The following is a 22,495-nucleotide window of genomic DNA, read 5'->3' on the forward strand; positions in this document are numbered from 1 at the left end:
GATGCTTTGGGATGTAACTGAGACCACTGATTCAAATTGGCTTAAGCAGTGGAAAACACATTATCTCACATAACTGGAAGGCCAGAGAAAAGCAGGCTCCAGGGTGGCCGAGGTCCTTTCTGTCTGTGCTGTGCTGCGCTCGACAACACTGGATTCCTCTTGGGACTGGGCCCTCTCTAGGGGGAAGAGTCTTGAGGGAAGAAGTGGGGAGAGAGACCCCACTTCGCTGGTAAGCATGGAATCCAAATCTTCCCCTTAAGTCAGATCGGGCCAACTTAGTCATATGCCTGCCCTTGTACCAGTACGAGTTACCAAGATGAGGGCCGCTCACTGATTGGCTTGAACTAATCAGGATCTGCCTCTGAAATGGGATGGGGTGGTGGCTGCACAAAACAAGCGCTCTGTCAAGAAGCAGGAAAGGAGTGTGGCTGTTGGGGAGGCTCCTGGCAGTATCCACACTCAGCCTAGTGACTCTGTTTCTGGGACTCAATCCTAAGGAAATAAGTAGATCAAAGCAGTATTGAGTGATGTTGTTTAAAAGACAGGAGAGGGGCGCCTGGGTGGCTCAGTCGGTTAAGCATCCGACTCTTGGATTTTGGCTCAGGTCATGATCTCATGGTTTGTGAGATGGAGCCCTGTGTTGGGCTCTGTGTTGACCACATAGAGCCTGCTTGGGATTCTCTCTCTCTCTCTCTCTCTCTCTCTCTCTCTCTCTCTCTCTGCCCTCCCTCTTCTCTCTCTCTCAAAATAAATAAACATTAAAAAAAAAAAAGAAGACAGGAGACAGAGGAGGAAGTCAGACCCGATCTAAGAGGTCACGATATTGAAATACTTAAGTCAATTATGCTACCTCTATACAATGAAATATTATGGTGGCGTTAAAACATTTATACCAAGCGTTCACGACAGTGGGAAATGCTTGTGATATGATGTTAAACGAAAAATACCAGGATGCAAAATTGTATTTGCACTATGAGTTCAATTATTTTTAAAAATGCATAGAAAAGAGACTGGGAGGAAATCAGATCAAAACGCCTCCAGGGGCCGCCACTCCGTGGTGCGCTTAAGGGTGACCTGTGCCTGCTTCTTTCTACTTTTCTGTGCTGTCCCTTCCAGCAGGAGGGCCCCTTCCGGAGCCGCCACCCCCACCCCGACCCCACAGGCTGGGGCCAGTCCTGCTGTCTCTGTTCTTATTATTGGCCATGACAATAATCACACTTTTTATTTACTCTGTGCCTGGCACTGTTTTGGCGCCTTCACATGCTCTAATTTAATCCTTTCGACAGTCTTGTGAGGTGAGTGCTTTTATTTCTCATTTTGCTGAGGTGTTCACTGAAGCCGCGAGGTGCTTGGTCACAAGATCACACAGCCAGTGTGTAGAGGCCTTTGGAATTCAAGAGTGGGCCGTACGACTCCACAGCCTCTGCCTTGACCTGGCCAAACCAGGTCACTTGCCAGGATAGCCATGTGCTAATAGGAATAGTTCCATTATTGAGCCAGACCCTGTGCACACTCTTTACGTTTATTGATTCGTTTAATCCTCACAGCCTCAGAGAGGCCAAGTGACTTGCCCAAGGTCACACAGCTAGGAAGTGGTGGGCTGCCGTAGAGTGGCCCCAGGGCCTGATGTGGCACCCCTTTGTTTCCTGCCCTCCCCCCACAGGATTGCCTGAGGCCTTGCCGCCCCTCGGACCATGTTTAACGGGGAGCCTGGTCCGGCCTCGGCCGCGGCCTCCAGGAATGTGGTTCGGAGCTCCAGCATCAGCGGTGAAATCTGTGGCTCCCAGCAGGCTGGGGGTGGGACCGGGACCACCACGGCCAAGAAGCGGCGCAGCAGCCTTGGGGCCAAGATGGTGGCCATCGTGGGCCTGACTCAGTGGAGCAAGAGCACACTCCAGCTCCCCCAGTCTGGTGAGGGGACGTGGGACACGGAGGGGGTGGGGTGGGGTACCTTGCAATGACAGGGCACCCAGGGGGTGTCCTCATGCCTACAAATACTTATATAGCACTTACCGTATATCAGCTGCTACTCTGGGTCCAGTACGTGTCCTAACTCATTGGATCCCCATAAACTCCATGAGGCAGATCCTGAAGCAAGAGAAGGGAAGTAAGATGCCCCCAACTACATAGCAAGCGGGTCGCTGGAGCCTGAATTCAAAGCAGCCGGGCTGCGGGGTTCATGCTCCCGAACTTTACGCTGTGCTGCCTCCGTGCGCACCCTTACGCATTCAACAGCCACCGTATTCCTGGCACTGTGCTAAGTGGCACGGCTCCACAGACACGCATCCACAGGATACAGTCTCACCTGCATTCTCTGAATTTCCCAAGTACAAATAGCCACAGGAATGCAGCCACACATTACCAAGTCACAAGAGAGACACACATACCTTGTATCGTCATACGGTGTGTGCTCATTTGCTCAGGTGACTCACCCCTACTGCCGGGAAATCATACTGCAGTCATTCACGCTTGTGCATGGTCACAATGAAGCCAGTCATGCAAATCGCACAAGCACGCTCCTCTGAGTAGTAATGTACAGACCCAGATCACTGAAGCACAGTCGCATACGCACACACACAACAGCCCATGGTCACAGAAACATGTCGCACACGTATACGTACACGCACATACCTCCCAAAGCCACGTTCACACACGCCTTAACAGCTACATCCTGAATAACGTATTTTCTCAGCCACCTAGTTTTGGAGTCCTAGTGATGCTTGGACTGGGGGGTGACCCACTTTGTCACACACAGTCACCCTGGACCCCACATCACGGAGGAGGAGCCAGCCCTCCCCTCCCAAGACCTCCTCACTTTGTGGCATCAGCCCAGACACCAGCTGGTTTTGTTTTAAAATCTCTTCCTGCTTATTTTGTTCAGAGTAACAACTTCCCCAGGAAACCTTCAAATAGGCAGCTGGATGGGGGTGGTGAGGGGGCGGGGGCGCCGGAGGATCCAGAGAGAATGCTCATCAAGACTCCCAGTTGAGGGTGGGAGACTTTTCCAGGCCTTAAAATAGATTTTTACAAAGCCCTTCACAGGAGCACGTGGGATGGTCTTTTCCAGCAATCAAGCTGCAGTGTGTTTTTTAGCTCAGAGAAATGTTAGATGGGGAGGGGGCTTCAGGTTATCAGTGGCCCAGAAGGCATGGCCTTTGTGTTTGCAGTGTGGGCCTGGTGCTAGGGAATCAGGGGGATGGGGATCCAGGAGTTCGGCTGGCACAGAACCAAGGGGTGGGATTAAGGTTGGGGGATTAAGATTAGGAGGTTGAGGAGGTATTGGGCTCCAGGAGTCTGGCTTTAGGAATCTGGCTGATTCAGCTTCAGACCCAAAGGCTTCTTCATGCCCGAAGTGATTTGAACAGATGGTTTTCCAAGGTCAGGGCTGGGGCCTGAGTCACTGGGAGACATTCTGGTGATCTGCCTGGGGCTGTCCACCTACCCAGACTCCACAGTCAACGGGCAGGGACTGGAGTAAACACCAAGAAGATCTCAAGCCTCGAGGGGAGATGAATGACGGTGAGGCTTCTGGATCACTTGTCTCCATGGTAGGCATGGGTACAGCTGAAGGCCTGGGGCCTGAGCCAGGAGAATTGCCCAGATGCCCTTTTAACCAAAATTCTCTGTGAATCATCCAGTCTCCGAATGGGAGAGCAGGGAGGGCCCCTTGGTATCATCTAGTCCCCTACACTCATTTTATCAATGAGGCATCTGAGCCTGGAGAGGAGAAGGCACTTTCCTGGAGAACAACTTCAAGTTGGCCTTCACAGCCACACCCTGTCATTTACTAGTTGGGTGATTCAGGCAAGTTACTTCGCTTCTCCGAGCTTGCTTCCTTGATTGTGGAATAAGGACAATGATACCTGTCTTGCAGACTTTCCAGGGAATTACATGAGACAGGATATGCAAAGCCACTCAGCCTCATGCCAGCACATAATAGATACTTGGTAAATTGTTGGTATTATTATTACCCATGGCCACACAGTAGGACCCAACAAGAAGTGAGTTCTCTAGCCCCCACAACTCTGCCTCTCAGCAGTAGCATACTCCTCTCCCATCTGTAATTCTTTCTTTCCATTTTTTTTCTCCCCAGTCTTGAGGTTGCCAGTGTCCCAACTTGGAGCCTCCTTCTGGGTAGGAGAGTCTGGCCCCAGGGGGATGTATGGGCTACCTCGCACTGGCTCTGGAAACTCGGTTCTGGGAAAAGATCCTAGCAGGGTGCCCCTGCTGCCCCCAGATGGGATGGCTCAGTTCCCTGAAGGGCTGGGCTGTGTGAAGTGGGGAGAACTCCTCTCTTGGACCCCAGCTTCTGAGCTCTAGGTCTGCCCTTCCCAGGAGCTTCCTTCCTCCTGATCTGTCCATACTCTGCATTGGCTCCAGCGCCACCCATCTCCTCCTCTGTCCTAGTTCAGGACCCATGATATCTAGCCTGGACTATTGCCCCAGCCTCCTCTCTAATTCTCCTGCCTCCTGCCTGCCCCTTCCAGTTTTTTCCTCACATTTTCCTCAAGTGGCCTTGAAGAAACTCACCCTGAAACTTCAGAGTTTCATTCTGGCTCTGTAACTCCCCGTGGGTCCTTGGGAAAGTCACATTTCCACTGGGTCTCTATTTCCTCTTCTATAAAATGGAACTATAGAGATGGTCTCCCAGCTTCTGGCTATATCTAACATTCTCTAAGTTGTGGGAGCAATGATGAAGGTAGGGTCAGAGTTTTAGGGTCCTAGGACATAGGTGGGTTCTGGCCTGGCCTTAGGCTGGGTCTACTCAGGGCCCACCCTGGGCTATTCCAGCCCTTGCCCAAATGGAGCTCCTCTTTTCAGTACCAGGGACAGCAGCTCTTCCCACCTCAGCTCTGGGCTCTGGGTCAAGGTGGGGAGAGGACTCAGGACCCTTCCAGGAGATGCCCTGTGAGTGGTGCTGAGCGCTCCGACTGCCTGTCCCTTCTATGTGGTGGGACAGATGGGATGGTTCCTTGAGTCTTTCAATTTCCAGGAACCACAGAACTATTGCAAGGAACCCAGTTCTCTAGAGAGAGGCTACATAAAGTTATTCCCCAGATGGACAGAATTCAGACTGGACAAGTATCCAACCAGTAGAGGAATTTTCTCTGATGTTGCAAGAACTTTCTCCCCACTCAGAAGACACAGAACTGAATCTCTGCTGAATCACCTCTCAAATCGATGTGGAGTTGATGGAGGGGGTGAAAAGTTGGCTATCAGTAGACTGGGAGAGTGTGGGCCTGGGGTCTGGCCCCAGCCCTATGAGCATGTGGACCTTGGGCTCCCCATCTATGGCAGTGGGAGGTCAGCGAGGTGTCTCCAACACTTCAGGATTCTGTGACACCCTTCCCAGGGGCTCGTAGTGGGTTGGGTAGGTCAAAGAAGGTAAATTTTCTCCCAACTGGGTCAAAGCTTCTCAAGTTGTAGAAGAGGGGGGATTGGGACCATGGGGTGGTGAGGCTCTGGCTTCAGCTTAGGGTGTGTATTGTTGGGGGGGGTGGGATATGAGAAGGGAGGGTAAAGTGCAGCTCCCACAGACCCTCTGTCTCCTAACTGGGTTGGGGGTGTGTGGCAGTTAGGAGCCAGGGACACCGTGAGTCCCCTACACCCACTGTTATTGCCCTGTGTGTGTGGTGGGTCACACACCATTTATGAGTTTGTATCTACGTGTGTGATCGAGCGGATGGGTTCAACTCCAAGTGTTAGGGCATGAAGGTCACATGTCCGTGGCAGAGTATGTCATGTGTATGTATGACTAAGACCTGGTAGGACCATTTGTGACTGTGTGCCCATTATATGAACATACATGACCTGGTGTGTGAGATCACTGTACTCATACATGTGATCATTAGCACTCATGTATATCTGCTTATGTCAATGTGAAAGAAATACACATGAGCTAAAGTGACTGTGTGTGTGTGTGTGAGAGAGAGAGAGAGAGAGAGAAAGGTGGGGGGGGGGGAGAGAAATAGGCCAGCAAACAGTCATATCAGCGGTCTCATTGACTCATGGTTAGTAGCTATTCCAATATCCCAGAAGCTGGGGTGGTTTCAGAGAAGACATTCCTCCTCACCACCAGCCCATCCCCACTCCCAGGACCCCCATCCCATCTGCTAGTGATGCCGGCCTTCTCAGCTGTCCCTCTCCCAGTGGGACTTCCTGAAAGGTAAGTAGGACGAAGCAGGAGGAATAAAGTTCCCCTTTGCGCAGGCTGGTGTTTTGAACATCCCCTCCCCAATTTACCATTGGGTGTGACCAAGAGAGGAGGTTGCCAGCATAGCCAACTCCCCCCTCCCCACTGCTTTTGGAGGCTGTGTTGCCGGCCCCACTCCCAGCCTCCCCATCCCTGTCAGCATCTCCACTCGTCATTTGCCCAGGCCTCTAACCAGTGACAGCAAATGGCTCCTTTGGTATAGTCCTTATCTGAGTGCCTCTTCCTACCTATGAAGCTCCGTAGGCAGCAAAGCGCCAGCAGGGGAAAGCCCTGCAAACCTTCCACTCGTCTTCTGCTCCCCCCACCCCCAGGAGGAGAGGGTGTCTAGTGGGACCTCACTGCAATGCTGAGGAGGTTGCCATGGAAACCCAGGCAGGATGGTGCGCTGCTAGGAGAGGCAAAGTGCCCCGTGTTCCCTGCAAGGCTCAAGAGGGGGGCTGGGGTGAGGGTAGAGGGCCCTCCAAACAAGAGGTACAGAGACACCGAGTAAGCTCTCACCGCATGGCTTCTGGAGTTCTTCTGCAGACCTCTCTTTCAGAACCAAGGTCAATTCAGGCCAACCTAGTGGTCCCTCTCAGTCTTGCTTCCCTAACAGCCCCTCCAGCCCGCCACACACATCTCTTTCCACATTCAGGCCCACATTGAGAATGTGGGTTAATGTGAGAGTGGCTAAACTTCACATGGGGTTTTTTATTGGTTCTGTGAAGGAATCAGAGTCAGAGGTGGATTGCGAGGTCGGGGTGTGATAGGGTTCATGAGGGTAAGGGGGAAAGCAAATCTGGGAATGCCAGAGAAAGCAAACTTTCCAGAAGAGAAAGGAGCATGTAACCATTTGGGGCAAAGGCTGGAATTGCGTTGGGAAGGTGACCATCAGGGAGCCTGGCAGGGATGAGGCTGAGTGAGGGCTGCAGGGCTGGTCTCCACCTGGTGATCCCCCCACCCTGCAGCTCCAGCTCACCTGTGCCCCTGCCTCCAGTTCGAGTCCTGCCCATCCTGCCCCTTCCTGGGAGGTGACTTTGGCAGCATGCTCTCCGAAGCCTCTTCAGCAATCTGACCTTGTTCCCTTTCTGTGCTTTCGGGGGGGGTCACAGAAGGGGCCACCAAGAAGCTGCGCAGCAACATCCGGAGGAGCACAGAGACAGGCATCGCCGTGGAAATGCGGAGTCGGGTCACACGCCAGGGCAGCCGGGAGTCTACCGATGGGAGCACCAACAGCAACAGCTCCGAGGGCACGTGCGTGCAGCCCATGCCCACTGTGGTCTCTGCCCCACCCTCCTGCACCCTCCAGGGGCAGGGCTGGGAAATCTTCCTGCAGGGGTTTCCAGTCCGGATATCCGGGTTCTTCTGCGTCCCTGCCCCCCCCCCTGGACGTCCGCCGCCTGGGCTCCAGTCTTCCTCTGCTCCAAGCTGCTGTTTCCCCTCCAAATACCCCCCCAGCAGCCCCAGGGCAGTGTATCCCATCTGTATGTCTCATCCCCACCCCCCCCTCCAGCACCTACATGCTGCCTTGCTCCAGAGGAGGGGGCTCGAAAGGAAAATGTGATCCTAAAATTCTTCTCTGAAACCATTGTTATGGCTCAGATGAATGGAGTTCTCGCAAGTGGTCTTGCCTGGGGCTTAGAGGAGGAGGTTGGACTAGATCAGTGTTTTTCAAACTGTGGGTGGTGACTCAGGCAGGAAGTAAAATCAGTTTAGTGGGTCAAAACCAACATTAGAAGAAGAAATGGAAAATTCAAACATATCCTGTGGAGTGAGGATGAATTACCTTGGGAATTTTTGTTTTTTTAATATATGGATACACAGAGGTCCGTGGTGTTAAATATATTGCTTCTGTTGCCTGGGGGGAGGGGGGGAAGGGGGGGTTACAGTTAAAAATTTGAAAGTCACTGGGTTAGATATTCCCTTGGTCTCTCCTAAATCTATACAACTGGTTATATGACTAAGATTTTTTGGTTTGGCTTCATCAAGGCCCATTGACTTTAGGACCCTGTGGCTCTATTATTTAGGATTCTGTGACCTCATATGTCACTACTGTGCCCACTTCCATGAATGCAAATGGCCAGTGACATTTATTGCATCTTACTGTATGCAGGGCATCAGGTGAGTGCCTTTTACTCTGGGATCTACCAGCTACTATCAGAGCAAAAATAGAATCTCATTTAACACAACAACAACACTGGGGGATGTCGGTACCATTATAACTCCATTTTACGGGTGGAGAGACTGAGGCATGGGAAGAGGGTGAGGTCCTTTACCCCAGGTCACAGCCATTCAGTGGTGGTGGAGTCAGGATTTGAATTAAGGCCACTGGACTCTATAACCTTTTTTTCACAACCTCTACGCTCTCTCTGATTCTGTGACCTTGAGAGTCTGTTACTTTATGTATGTAACCTTCTCAGACAGAATTCAGTATGAGGCTATTGCTGCTGGCCAGTAAGAGCGGGTGGGCCTCGAAGCCCCTTCCCAGGAAGTAGAGCCCAGCCAACTTCCTAGTTGGGGAGATCCAGGCCCTCTTCAACAAGGGTATGTCCTGTGTCTTTCTCCCTGCCTGTCACTGGCCAAGGGGAACTCAAGGCCACACTCTCCAACAGGGAGTCATTCTGGGACAATCTGATCTCTCAGGCCAGGAACCGAGGCTATGCTAGGAGGTCTTAGAACTTCGGTCCTTCGTAGGTCCTGAGAAGACCCGGGTCAGCCCTCTAGTATCTGGCCTTTCTCTGCTGGCCACCTCCAGAACATCTAGGCTTGAGGACATGAACAAGTAGCACTTCCCCTTGATGTTAACGGCAGCAGCATAATAACTACCATTTTTTTGTTTCCTGTTTGTCTGGGGCTTTCATGCATCACCTGCCCTGATCTTCCCCCTCCCCCCCCGCCATGACCCTATGAGTTGGGCATCCTCTCTGTTTTGAAGCCAAGGCAAGTCTCTCACCTCTTGGAGCCTCTGTTTTCTCATCTGTAAAACTGAATAATAGCCCCTGGAGCGCGGAAATGGCTATAAGGATGAAATGATATAATGTATGCTGAGCATTCAGTGTGCTGCTGGCGTCTGGCCAACTTTCAATCACTGTCAGTTTGCTTGTTACTATTTCCAGGCCCCCACAACCAGGGACCACCCACCATCACTCGCCTTTTATCTCAACCCTGTAATTGTGTTATTTTGGTCTCGGCTGCTGTTTGGGGCACCACCTCAGATTATTGACTTGGATTTCAAACATACGGTCAACTAAACCTCAGTTCTCGGAACTTGCTCCAGGCATTGAAATTCCTGGCCTATGTTTCTGGTTCTTGGCATCCATACCCCCCTGGGGAGGACACAGGTGCCCAGCAAGCCCTGCCTTCTAAGGGTTATCTTAGAAATCCTGGTGCTTGAGGATTGAATAACATTATTATCTTTATTATTTCTCAAGAGACATCAAAGTATTTTTCTTCAATGTGCAGAGATGAGCAGTTCTGTTTGTTCCCAGCTAAAGTAGTGTTCTCATACTGTGTAGGGGGTGGGGAATTGAGGCACAGAGGGGCATGGCCCAGTGTCCTTGGGGCAAAGCCACTGCATCTCACTATCTAGACCACCTCATACCCCTCTGCCTCTTCCTCCAGGTTCATTTTCCCCACCACCCGGCTCGGGGCTGAAAGCCAGTTTAGTGATTTCCTGGATGGGCTGGGACCAGCCCAGATTGTGGGGCGACAGACATTGGCGACACCACCAATGGGTGAGTCTCCTTGAGGGCAGAGCGAGTAGGGCGGAAGGGGTGAGCTCGGTGGGGGCCCTGTGTGATACAGTGTGAGCTGCAGAGAGGAGCCCTCACTCCGGCTTTTGTGCCCCAAGAAGGAGCCCGGCACTCCTCAGTCTGTCTCTCATCAGAGAGGACAAAGGGAGCCAGCCTTGCTCTGCTGGCTACCCTGCAGCAGCTTTATAGCACACCCCTGCCCTCACCACCACGCACCACCCCCCCACACACACACACACTCTCCCACCACCTGCTACCCGCCTGGCGGTGCTGAGTGCTGGGCGGAAAACGGTGAACAAAAATCATCACAGCATTGATGTTCACCAAGTCCATTCTGCCACTGATGCCCTGTGTAACCTTGGCCATGTCACTTCCCTTCTTTGGGCCTCAATTTCCTCATCTGTAAGATGGGAACAATAATACCTGCCTTAGTACTGCAATCTAACAACAATTCGCTGAGTTCCTATTCGCTGCTTTGAGTGAAGTTATTTCATTAACTCCTTAGAAAGTGTGTCTTCTTTGACTTGTTACTTAATAGTGCCTGGCACCTGAAAGCCTTTTAAGTAATTTTTTCATCTCCCTTCCTTGCAGCTAGGACCTATTTCCCGGAGTCTACACTTGGTCCTTTTAGCTGCACTTCTGGTCCCCTCCCTCCCTCTTTCCCTCTCTTAGATACTGTGTTGGCTTTAAGCAGCTCCTCCCAGGAACTAGCTTCCCCATCAGTCCTACCTAGGAGTCTGACCCAGACATCTGGACTCAGTCTTCATTTGAACAGTGTTCAGATGTTGACCTCACAGGTTCAAAGTGTTGAGGTTCAAAGTGCTGACGTCACAGCCCATGAGAGAGCTGGGCTCAGACAGTGCTCTGCCTTAAGCCAAGCTGTGGAGCTGGGTTTCTATCCCACCATACTGCCCTGTCTTGCTCTAATGTGCTTACACAGGAGGCTTTGTCTGCTGGAAGGGGGGGTCCACGGGGACCCCTCAGCTCTCCTCTGGCTCTTGGGTAGCATTTGGCTAATTCCCAGCCCTTGCTTACAGGCTCTTACGGGCCTGGGGAATCTGCTTTTCCCAGCCCTAGGCCCAGCCAGGGGCTGGGAGGCAGTGAGAGGAGCCAGCCATCTCCACAAGGCTTTTGCACCACCACAGCCTAGAACATTTGTGTGTGGCGCCGCCTGGTGTCTAGAAGTGGAAAGGACAGGCTTGTATTTGCTCATCTTGTTAGGGATGTTACAGTGAGACCTCCCCCTTCCCACTCCCCCATGGGGAGGTCAGAAATAGCTAGAGGGAGGGTGATGACTTCCAGGAGGTTTCCTGAAAGTAATAAATCCCCATCTTCCCAAGTATGCAAATACAAACAATTGCACGATGGCTCAGTGTATCTAAAACGGGTGGCTGAACCCAAAGTCTGGCCCATTTTCATCTTTCCGCATCAGGCTTATGATTCTGCACTCCTTTGAAGGATGCTCCAAGTGACTAATGCATAATTTCAAATTCTGCTAACTGGTGTCGAACAAAGCGAAGAGTTCTAGAAATAACTGACATGACTTCACACAGAACTTGCCTCAGCGAGATAATCGTTTGTGGGAGCATAGTGAGGAATTCTGAGCTCTCTGCTCCCAGGAGAGCCGGCCTTTCCTCCCTCCTTTGGCAAGGGTACGAACAGGCCCCTCGTTCCCAGGCAGGGGCCTCCTGTCCCACACAAGCTCCTATCTCTGCGTCTCTGCAAACTGATATTTTGTCTATACTCGTTTGACAAAATGTATTTTGGGGCGTGGTGGAGGGCTTCTGCGTAGAAGGTGAGTAAGAGCCGCTAAACCCACAGCCTCCCTCGCTTTCTTCCTGACGCCGGAAGTTCTGTCCCCAAACCTGCTGTCCTGTTCGGTGAGACAGAAGCCCCCCAGGAAACCAGCCTCGCCTGGGAATTTGGCAGCCATTTGTTGTTACTCAAGCATGGCCCCCACCGAGGGCCATGCCCCTGCCTCTCCTCAGGGGACCTATCAAAGTATTTCACAGCCTGCTCTCAAGTGGCCTCCCGAGAGCAATCCTGGCACATGCAATTTTTTGCATATTGTGCCCTTTCCAGTGCTGTAGCGTCCTCTGCAGACGGCGTTCTCTACAGCAGCTGGCCGGCCTGCCCCTGCGTCTGCCTCTGCCTGGACTGTCCCTCTTCTCCCTTGCAGGGGACGTGCACGTTGCCATCATGGACCGGAGTGGCCAGCTGGAGGTGGAAGTGATTGAGGCCCGGGGCCTGACCCCCAAACCAGGCTCCAAATCCCTCCCAGGTAAGGCAGAGCAGCAGGGAGAGGGGTTTTCCATCTGGGGTCCTGCCAGGGAGGGGTATGCAACTGAGCTCCGGGTCTAGCACATCCTCGGCTGCCCCTTGGCCTAGAGCCGTGTTCTCGACTTGGCTTGCCTGGAAGGCCAGTGGACAGGGTTGGGGGGAGGGGAGGACGGACGAGTCCGTGTTTGAGTCCATCTTTTCTACTGCTGTCCACTGGTCAGCTCGTCCCACTCACCTTGCTCACCTCCAGGGCCAGCTGGATGTCAGGGGGTGGAGCAGGGCATAGCATTCTCTCCTGGACCCTTCCCATCATGCTCTCTCCCGTCCCGCAGCCACCTATATCAAGGTTTACCTGCTTGAGAATGGGGCCTGCTTGGCCAAAAAGAAGACAAAGGTCGCCAAGAAGACCTGTGACCCCCTGTACCAGCAGGCTCTGCTCTTTGACGAGGGGCCCCAGGGCAAGGTGCTGCAGGTGAGTGTGATGGGGCAATCCTCAAAAACCACAGGTTGTCATTTCAGATCTCTTCCACGTACGATGTGTCCCGTCCTGGGCACCGTACCAGGTGCACTGATGCGCTTTACACGTTTGTTTTCACAGCCCAGGGAGGTGTTATTGCCCCTGGTTGATTCATTAGGAAACCAGAGTTCAGGGGGACAGCTCCACTGTCCCCCAGGTTGCCCTGCTCGTAGGTAGAAGCAGGGTGTGACCGCCGCCTTCTCTTTCCAGCCGGCGCTAATGTCTGTTGCTCATCAGCTCCATGCCAGGCTCTGTGTTAAGTGCTTTCCAGTCCTGACCTCCTTTTGTGCTCGAGATGGTCCTGGGAAGTAGGTATGATGATCCCCATCTTGCAGTCTCAGAAAGGGGAAGTGACTCGTGTGAGGTTTCAGCTGGTAACTTGCACAGCCAGGGTGACCCCGGGGCCGAGGTGACCTCGCCCCAACTGCCTGAGAGTGCGGTGCCCTCCGCAACAGCACTGGGAGGGAGGGATCATCACCCCCAGCCGCAGATGAGGCGCCTGAGGTGCTCGAGAGGCTAAGTGGGGATAGTTCACAGTGGGGCTGGGCTCTGGGTTCAGTCCTGGGTTCAAATTCCAGCTCCCATCACGGTCTGCGGGTGGTATGTTGTGAAGAGTAAACGAGAGGTGCATGTGAAGAGCCTCACATAGCGCCTGGCGCACAGACAGCTACTCGCTAGGTATTGGCGGTGGTGGCTGTGGCTGTTGGCCTTGCCGGAGGCCACGTGGGTGGCGGAGGGGAGGCCTGAGCCAGGGACTGTCTGGGCTGTGCGACTGCTCATCTAGGGCCCTTCCTCTGGGCTGAGGCGGTTGCATGGCAACAGCCCTCAGAGTTGCAAATGGCAAAGGCTGTAGAACTCCAGGGTTCTGTGGGGGAAGGGGTGATCTTGGGTGTCTGTTTCCATACACACACGCACGCATATATTGGGATTCCGCTTTGTAAAAAGGATCCACCGATAAAAACACAAGCGTGAAAATCACTGAGCTCATCTAGTCCCCTCTTCCAGTTTTATGGACGGGGACACTGAGGTCCAGCGAGGGCCAGGGGTCTCCCCAAGCTCCACCCTGAGCCAGGGGCAGACTGGGAGCTATGACTCAGGTCCTGGACTCTCAGTCTGCTCCTTAATGGGGAAGGCTGTCATCTGGGATGCTGGGAGGCTCTGGAAGGCAGACCCAGGTTCCCATCCCAGCTCTGCCACCAATTACGGTATATCTCTGGGTTAGTTAATCAACCTCTCTGAGCTCCAGTGTCCTCTTTGTCAAAATAACGATACACAACACCTTTACTGTTGTAACAGTACAACAACTGTTGTAACAGATGGTTGTAACAATTGAGATAATAGATACAAGTCTATAGGATCCAGCCTGTGGCACACCTTAAGTGCTCAGTAAGCTGTTGCCCCAGATCAGTCTTCGTTCCAGCTCTCTCTGTCTCATCTGTGCTCTGGTGAAACTTGCAGGTTCCTGGGCCCACTACCGAGCCCTGGAGTCAGGGAGTTGGCTCAGTGCCTCTGTCTCACCAGCCACCCCCAACCCCTCCGGCAGGTGATCGTCTGGGGAGACTACGGCCGCATGGACCACAAATGCTTCATGGGCATGGCCCAGATCATGCTGGACGAGCTGGACCTGAGCGCCGCGGTCGCCGGCTGGTACAAACTCTTCCCTACGTCCTCAGTGGCAGACTCTTCGCTTGGATCCCTCACCAGGCGCCTGTCCCAGTCCTCCCTGGAGAGTGCCACCAGCCCCTCGTGCTCCTAAGGACCTCCAGAAGAGGCCAGGATGTAGTGTGGGAAGGGATGCCTGATGGCCTCCCCTCCCTTGTACATAGTCTTTGTGTCTTTCTGGCCCCCGTGCCCTGCTGCATGCCTGTTGGCTACTGGGCCCGTCCCAGCTGGCAGTGGAGACTGTAGTGTGTGCGTGTGTGTGTGTGTGTATGTCTGTGTCTGTGTGTGACCATGTTATATCTGTTCATCTGTCTGGGTACGGTCAGTCTTGGTGACTACATGGGCTACAATCCACATCCCTCTGTGTCTTGTTGAAAAGAAACCCAAAGGAGTGTTGTGTGGGCACCAATCCCCCCCGAGTCCAGGGGTAAAAATGGGGGCCGTGGCCGCCAGTCCGTCCTGCCTGGCCCTGTGCCCGGGGCCGAGCCCACATGTCCCCGCCCGGGCCGCCTCTTGGCGGTCCCTGCTTAGTTTTCTGTCTTGTCCTGTGTTCCACCTTTGCTTCTCCCAGCACCACTGCTCTCTTTTGAGGAATGTAGCACCCACTGCAGCTGGCCACCCCGAGGCCCCTCTGGGACCCGACGCCCTCCTCCCCACCCGAGCGCTCTGGCAGCTCTTCCCACTGAATGCATCTGCAGCATGTGCCATGCTCATCTGGTGCCCTGGCCAGGGGCCTGGGGAGCAGAGGATGCCCAGGGAGCTGAGGGCTTGGAGACCATCTTCTCCCTTGGGCCGGAGCCGCCTCCTTCCTATGGGTGAGACGCTAGGAAGTCTTAGTTCCCAGGGTTGCTGGCCAGGCCCCTTAGAGGGAAGTGCTGGCACCTCCCTTAGGCATGTTCTTCACCTCCTGTCTTCCTCCGAACCTCCTCACTTCCAACATGCCAAAGGAGCTCTCCCAGTGGATCCCAGGAGGTGTGGACGTGGAGGGTCTTGACATCCAGGAGGCTGGCCTCAGAAGGGGGATGTTATCTGCCCCAGCAGATGGTCCCTGGGGGCACCTGTGTCCTCTCCAGGCCCTGGGGGTGGTCCTGTCCCTCTCTGGGCTCATGCTGGGGGGGCCTGGCTTGTGGAGGAGGTGCTGAGGGTGGGGCTGCGTACTGGAATGGGGGGCGCTGGGGCTGACCTGCCCTGTGCCCCTTGAGAATCCCGTCTGACCTTTGGGGATTAGCTGCATGAGGTTGATCATTTGGGTCTCTCTTTGTTTGCTCATTTCCAGACCAGGGTCCCTGTGTGGGAGCTCAGACTCACTTGGGCTCCAGCCTTCTGGCCCCATGGGCAGCCTGGCTCTGGACTCAGCTAGACTGCCATAGACACCAGCTCTGTACAAGCAATACTTTCCCCTTTCTGCCTCCCCACCTCCTTGCGCTCCGCAGCTGCCCTCTGGAGAGTGGCCTGGCCGGCCCTAGGCGCCTCACCTGCCTCTGCTTTCTTTCTACCCTTGTCTGGAGCTTCCCAAAGCCACTCAAAAACCCTGACTTCATCTGACAGCTGGGCCCTGTGGGTGGGGACCGGGGCCTGGACTGGCCCTGTGAGATGTCTGCTAGGAAATGCCCAAATCTGTCCTCTTCCTCCTCGGGTCTAGGGCAAAAGGCTAGAGGTTGCCCAGGGGATGGACACAGTAGCGCTTGGGTCCGCGTCTGGTGGGGAGCCAAGAGGTGGCAGGAGGGGTCAAGGTGTGGAGAAGACTGTCCCTCTGCCTCTTCCCCCGGCGTCAGCCCCACGGGTTGCGATGACTCTGACCCACCTACTGGAGGTGGAGGGGAGCTACCCCGCCGAGCAGTGGAGGGAGGGGTCTCTGGGCCTGAGTGCTTGGGCTCCATTTGTAACCAAAGGTGGATGGATGGGCAGAGAGGCGGATCTGAGGGCAGGTGGAGGTGGAAGCGTCTCTGCCCAAACGGCCTCCTTTCCTGGCAGGAAGCCACATCAGGTTAAAGCCAGAGCCCGGTCACCTCTCTCCCAGGAAAACCCCATCGGCCCTGCCCACAGACAGAAAGTGGGTACGGGCAGTAAGAAATGAACCGAATGGGCTCCTGGCTCCTGCCGGAGCCTCCGTCCTTGTCTGATCACAGATGAGGACTGCTGTGGGCGTAGAGCGAGGGAGGAGGCAGCTGGGTCGAGTTTTCTCTTTAGGCAGAAATTCTCTCCTGTTGTCGGGACTGGGTAATGCATGCATTTCTCATGTTTCTAAAAATAAGGTGAAGGGCTCTACTCTTTGACCCTAGGGTAGGGAAAGGGAGGAAACTCGCTCACAAAAGGGTATTTTTTTGTTTTGTCCGTGAGGTGTTCACCTTCAGAGCGGCCTCCCTCAGGACGGTGTGAACGTACTCTACACTTTTGGAATGGTGGGATTCGTAGTGATCCACAGGACAGTGTAGACATTTGCTGATGTAGCACTGAGTGGTGAGACCCAGACCACACAGTCATCCCCAGGGAACAGGGGATATCACTGAGGGGTATCACCTTCATTCCTCTAGGGGCCCAGGAAGACACAGAAGGTGGAGGGCTGCCCGCAGAGCAATGGCCTCTGGGTAGCTGCAGGCAACGATGCCCTCACCTCTGGGGGAGGGTTGGTTAGCACCGTGGAACTTCTAGCCAGAGATGGGGCGTGACGTGTGGTGACTTGGGCCTGCCTACAGTCCCTAGCTGCCAAAACTGCCCAAGAGCTGGGCCACTCACTCTCCCACCTCTCTAGTGGGAAGCAATCCTCCCCGGGGTAGACCTTAGGGAATTATTCTTTTTAACCCTTGGCACCAAATAAGTTACTAATCCCCAGTGGATTCCCTCCCCCCCCCCCCGCCCCCCATGATGGTGAGGTCACATGAGACTGATGCGTGTGTGACGGTGAATGGCTGGATTTAAGGGTCTGTTTCTCACCCTCCTGGATCCAGGGGTTTGTCTGAGAAACCGTTTGGGAGCGAGCCTGTCCCAGGAGGGGAGGGAGCACTAGTGAGACTCCTGTCCTTCCCTGGGGAGGGCAGCATCTTTGAGGAGAGGATGGTGGGGAAGGAAGGAACCATCTCCTCCAGAGTTCTCCCTGAACTGGGACCGACTCGCTGCCAGGTACAGCCTCCTGGCTCTGAAGGCCTCCTCACCCCAGGTGAAACCCAGAGCTGAGTACAGGATGGGACTCTGCCATTCCCCTTCCTCTGCTCAGGCAGGATTCGTGGAGGATGTGGCAGAGATGGGGGTGGCCCCGCGGCATTGCTGGGCTGTGGGCAGGAACCGTGACGGATGATTCAGAGCATCTGTCTTCACGTTTCTGCTCTGTTCCATGTGTCCTACTTCCTTCTTAGACTCCTTCCCTACAGGAAGGTCTGAGGGCCTTTGGTATGAATCAGGCTCCAGTAAACGGGGCCAACTCTAGGTTTGACAAGGGGGATTTGATCCTTCAGGGAAGAGCCATCTCCAAAACGACTCCCCGTGCGGTCTCTTCCACCTCCCAGTGCTCCCAGGAAAGGAGCGGTAGGCTAAGGAGGCCCTCTGGGGCATGCCAGCATTCCAGGGGGGTGAGGCAGAGCCCCGGGGCTCCAGAGAGAGGGCACCCGTGTAGCCCATCGCTGGTGGGATCGCCGGTTCTCCCAGGGGCATGACGCCTGCCAGGGCCAGCCTCCAGGAGAGCAGGCCCCTCCCCCACCCCTTAAAGACACTAGAGACCTCCAAGGGTCCGTCTTTGGAAATGAAATGTAGCACAATCTTAGACTGCGTTACCAGGAGCCCTGACCCGCGACCAGGGCTCTTGCTCCTCGCCCTGCTGCCCAGGAGACGCTGAGCTCCTCCCCCACCCTGGGACTCCGGGGCTCCCGCTGCCTCCCATTCCCTCTCTTCCTCGGCCCAGAAAGCAGCAGAGCTTCAGTAAGGCTGCTCTTCTGTGTCTCTGATTGCTTCCTGCACTGTGCAAACTCTGTGCAAGAAATGGCTGCCTTTGCTTGATGGTGTAGACGAGGTGCCCCCCGCCTGGGCGCGGGAGATGGTGTACCATTCCGGGCCAGGTTGTCCAGCAGCGTTTCCGCGGCATCTGCAAGGAGCCGGAAAAGAAGAGGCCTGCCTCCCGGCCCGACTCCTCCCTGTATCTCCCTCTCCTCGCCGTCTTCTCCAATATCCTGGCCCGCAAAGAGGTTCTCTAAAATGCTGCTTCCTGTACCGGATTCTCTCTCACTGAACGAAGAGGGAAGCGACGGGCGTGTAGACTCCCCCCTGCCTTCTCCCTCAAGTCTGCTTTTCACTCAGGTCAGAAGAGGACGGGGCAAAACCAAACACTGGCGACTGAAGGCAGGGGGGTCCCGCCCAATCAGGCGAGGCCTGATGGCGGCTGGATTGGCCTGGTCTGGCTGGGAAAGGGTTATTTTGAGAGTGCCTGAGCATCTCAGAGCAATGTCGGTGATGCCAAAGAGAGCAACTCGGTCTCCCCCCCGGGCACCGACTGGGCCGCAGGTGTTGGCGTGCCTGATGGTGGGACCTTGTTCTCTGACAAAGGGCTTAATCTTTCCATGTAGCAAAGCAACTCCTTCTCCCCCCCCCCCCCCCCCCAACCCTGAGCTCGGGCTTTTGTGGGCCCAGCGTGGCTGTGCCTGTGAGGAGAACCACACCAGTAAGAGAATTCTGTCAGGGGCCTAGACTAGCTTGGGGCGATGCTTGTTGAAAAGTGCGTTACTGCTTTGGGAAAACATTCCGGGGCTCTAGTTGGAAACTTAGCCAGTAAGGCCAGGGGCCCTGGTCCCCACCCCCCCACCCCCACCCCAAGGAGTCCACCCCGTTGTCAGGAAGGGTCCGCGAGACTGGGGCCCAGAGAGTTTGGCTAACAGAAATGGGCCCTGGGAATCCATGGGCAACAGAGCATCCGCCCCACGGGTCAATGGCCTGGACGGCTGGTTACAGGGAATGGAAGGCTGTTATATACAGTTTTGTCCAAAACTGTGACCTTGTGCAAGACTCCTCTCTTTTCCGGGCCTCAGCTTCCTCATCCGCAAAATCAGAGCGTTTGCTAGTTGCTCCATGGTTCCTTCCAGGTTTTAAAAGTCTGATCTGGAGCTGAGGAGGGTTTTGAGCCTGGTGCACCTGGTTCCACGGGCCGGAACCTTCCAGCCCCTCGTGCCCCAACTGGGTGCAGGTCCTCATCCGTCCATGCCCAGATGCTGCTTCTGACAAGAACTCTGGGAATCCTAACAGACTCTGCTTCCCCCTCTTCGTGGTTTGTTCTCCCTCTTTTCTTCTTGCATACTGATGAGAAATAATTAAGGGTTGTCTACAATGGACAATTTTCACGGTGCTGATGTGATGTCACAACCTCAGCTGCACCCTGCAGTAGGTCAGTATCCCCACCAGCAGATGAGACCGGGTCAGTCCTCATTTCTGCTTCTAGAATGACATCCGTGGGAGAGTTGAACACCTGAGGACGTTGAAGGCAATGGTCTCTGATGGGAGGAGAGAGGGCACTTACTTCCTGTCAAAGTATTTTGCTTCTTAAAACCGTTCCTCTCTCCAGAATCTCTCACCAGACATCATCTCCGCAGGCAGAGTGGCTGCTTCCTTAGGAAAAGTTGGCCTGATTATTCCATCCACTCCTTTAGAATGTAAATTCACAGGAGGCAGGAACCCCTTTTTTAGAATTTCCAAATGCATCCTGCAAAGAAAGAGATAGCTGATAGGGACTGACAAGCACACTGTTTAGATAAGAAGCAATTAGCCTTTTATATCTGCGCTCTATACATTTTCTATGTGCAGCATCTTCCCAAACTTGCTGTGGCTCCTAGGTGGCAGGTGGACGGCTGGGAGGACTGCCGGCTGTTTCGTCCAACATTCTTGCCAATTCCCTTGAGGAGAAAATTCTTCACATGGCTTCTGCATGTACAATATTTGGGCAGCAAAAAAAAAAAAAAAAAAAAAAAAGATTAAAGTCAGTTTGAAAATGGTTTTGTGTGTTGCCTTCTGAAGACAGTTCTTAATTCTGCGAGAGAGAAAACCGGGTTCCAGGTGACTAAAACGAGGAGGACGATGTGAAGGCTGAGAGGCAGGAGAGGGCAGTACGTCTCGGGAAAGGGCCTGAAACCTCGACCTGGGTCTCTGAGTCCTGTGCGGGAACTCTGTTGCCACAGGGATGTCCGTGGGCCATGGAATGGGACTGGGCCAGGCAGCTTCCTGGCTGTCTCCCAGGGTTCCTGCTTACAGGCCCTCAAAGCCTTCTCTCCCCACAGACTTCGCAAGGGATGCCCAGAGTCAAATAGAGGGGAAGGTAACGTGGAGCTAAGGCCACTGCTTTTGACCCCTCATACATTGCTTTCTGAGCTCTCAGGTCCAGGAGCTCTGCTCATGCATATGGTGGGGACAGTCTTGTTTATTTCAGCCACTCGATACCAGCAGTAAACATAGCAGTTGACCTCCACCCCGTGAACTACAGCAACCATTGACCCCTGGAGCACCCCTTCCCCTCCCTGTCAGGAAGGGACAGAAAGGTATGTTAACGTTTAGTCACTTCTGGCCAGTGTCATTGTCCTCCTGGGGCTGGGGCTGTGGGTACGGGAGATGGGTAAAGGAAGTGTCCCAATGTCACATGCTTGCCAGGGGCAAGGCTGGCATCCTCCACCCCAAGGGTCCTTCAGCATGACCACTGCCTTGGCTCTGGCCTGTGGCCTTGCAGTTCCAGGGGGCACCCTCTCTTGAGAGAAGGGTCATGAGGCCAGGCTCACTATATGAGCTCGAGTGCTTCCCAGGGTTCTGTCTTTCATTTCTTTTCCACTTCTGCTCTCTGCGTTATCTGGGTGGGCCCAATCTAATCACTTGGGTCCTTAAAAGTGGCAAACTTTTCCCAGCTGTCATCAAAGTGAGATATGATTGCAGAGGAATGGTCAGAGACGTGTGGTGTGAGAGAACTGAAAGACTATATGGAGAGTAAGTCATACCATGTTCATGGATTGAAAGACACAATTATGAGGATGTCTATTCTCTCCATATCTATCACCAGATTCATTGCACTTTCAGTAAAAGTCCCAACAGGCTTTTTGAAGAAATTGACATACTGACTAAAATTTATTTGGAAATGCAAAAGACCTTGAATAGCTAAAGCAATTTTGAAAAAGAACCACCAAGTTGAAAGAATTATGCTACCTAAGACTTACATAAAGTAACAGTGTATTGGCGTATTGGCGGAAGGATGGACCTATAGACCAGTGGAACAGAACAGTGTGCAGAAATAGACTTATGCATGGCCAATTGACTTTTACAAAGATGCCAAGTAATCTTTCCAACAAATGGAGCTACAGCAGCCAGATATTTGCATAGAAAAATATGAATCTTGACCTTCCACATTGTACACAAAACTAACTCAAAATGGGTCATAGACCTAAACATAAAAGTTGAAAACTTGGGGCGCCTGGGTGGCGCAGTCGGTTAAGCGTCCGACTTCAGCCAGGTCACGATCTCACGGTCCGGGAGTTCGAGCCCCGCGTCGGGCTCTGGGCTGATGGCTCGGAGCCTGGAGCCTGTTTCCGATTCTGTGTCTCCCTCTCTCTCTGCCCCTCCCCTGTTCATGCTCTGTCTCTCTCTGTCCCAAAAATGAATAAACATTGAAAAAAAAAATTTTAAAAAAAGTTGAAAACTTCTAGAAGAAAATGTGGGGAAAAAATGTTCATAACTTTATGGTAGGCAGTGGTTTCTTAGAACATAAAAAGCACTTAACCCTGAAATATAAAGATAAATTGGATTTCATCAAAACTAAAATCTCTTTAAAAGACACCATTAAGACTCCTAATAAAATGATAATTTCATAAGAGAACCAAAGTAAAAACAGGCAAAAGGTCAGAACAAATGTATCACAAAAGAAGATATACAAACTGGCACATAAAAAGACACGCAACATCTGGGCACTTGGGTGGCTCAGTCGGTTAAGCAGCCACCCATGACCTAACTTCAGCTTAGGTCATGATCTTGCATTCGTGAGTTCGAGCCCTGAGCCAAGGCTCTGTGCTGACAGCTCAGAGCCTGGAGCCTGTGTCTCCCTCTCTCTCTGCCCCTTCCTGCTCATAAAATGAGCTCTCT

The 22,495-nt window shown here is 53.5% G+C and overlaps 1 protein-coding gene across 11 annotated transcripts in view; it reads left to right on the forward strand.

Moving 5' to 3' along the window:
- Positions 1-20,335, forward strand: part of RIMS3 (regulating synaptic membrane exocytosis 3) — a 50,976-nt gene extending 30,641 nt beyond the window's left edge. For 10 of the 11 annotated variants that reach the window (XM_047868704.1, XM_047868711.1, XM_047868707.1 and 7 more), the window contains 6 exons: positions 1,664-1,911; positions 7,306-7,447; positions 9,815-9,927; positions 12,125-12,226; positions 12,558-12,697; positions 14,286-20,335. In XM_047868704.1, coding sequence (XP_047724660.1) covers positions 1,695-1,911; positions 7,306-7,447; positions 9,815-9,927; positions 12,125-12,226; positions 12,558-12,697; positions 14,286-14,498 — 927 coding nt within the window. In that variant the 5' untranslated portion in view covers positions 1,664-1,694 and the 3' untranslated portion in view covers positions 14,499-20,335. Of the gene's footprint in view, positions 1-1,663; positions 1,912-7,305; positions 7,448-9,814; positions 9,928-12,124; positions 12,227-12,557; positions 12,698-12,952; positions 13,055-14,285 lie in introns of all 11 variants that reach the window. The other variant, XM_047868715.1, reaches the window with a different exon arrangement.
- The last annotated feature ends 2,160 nt before the right edge of the window (positions 20,336-22,495 follow it).

Source organism: Prionailurus viverrinus, chromosome C1 (genome assembly GCF_022837055.1).
Source record: "Prionailurus viverrinus isolate Anna chromosome C1, UM_Priviv_1.0, whole genome shotgun sequence".
In the NCBI taxonomy this organism is placed as follows: Eukaryota; Metazoa; Chordata; class Mammalia; order Carnivora; family Felidae; genus Prionailurus; species Prionailurus viverrinus.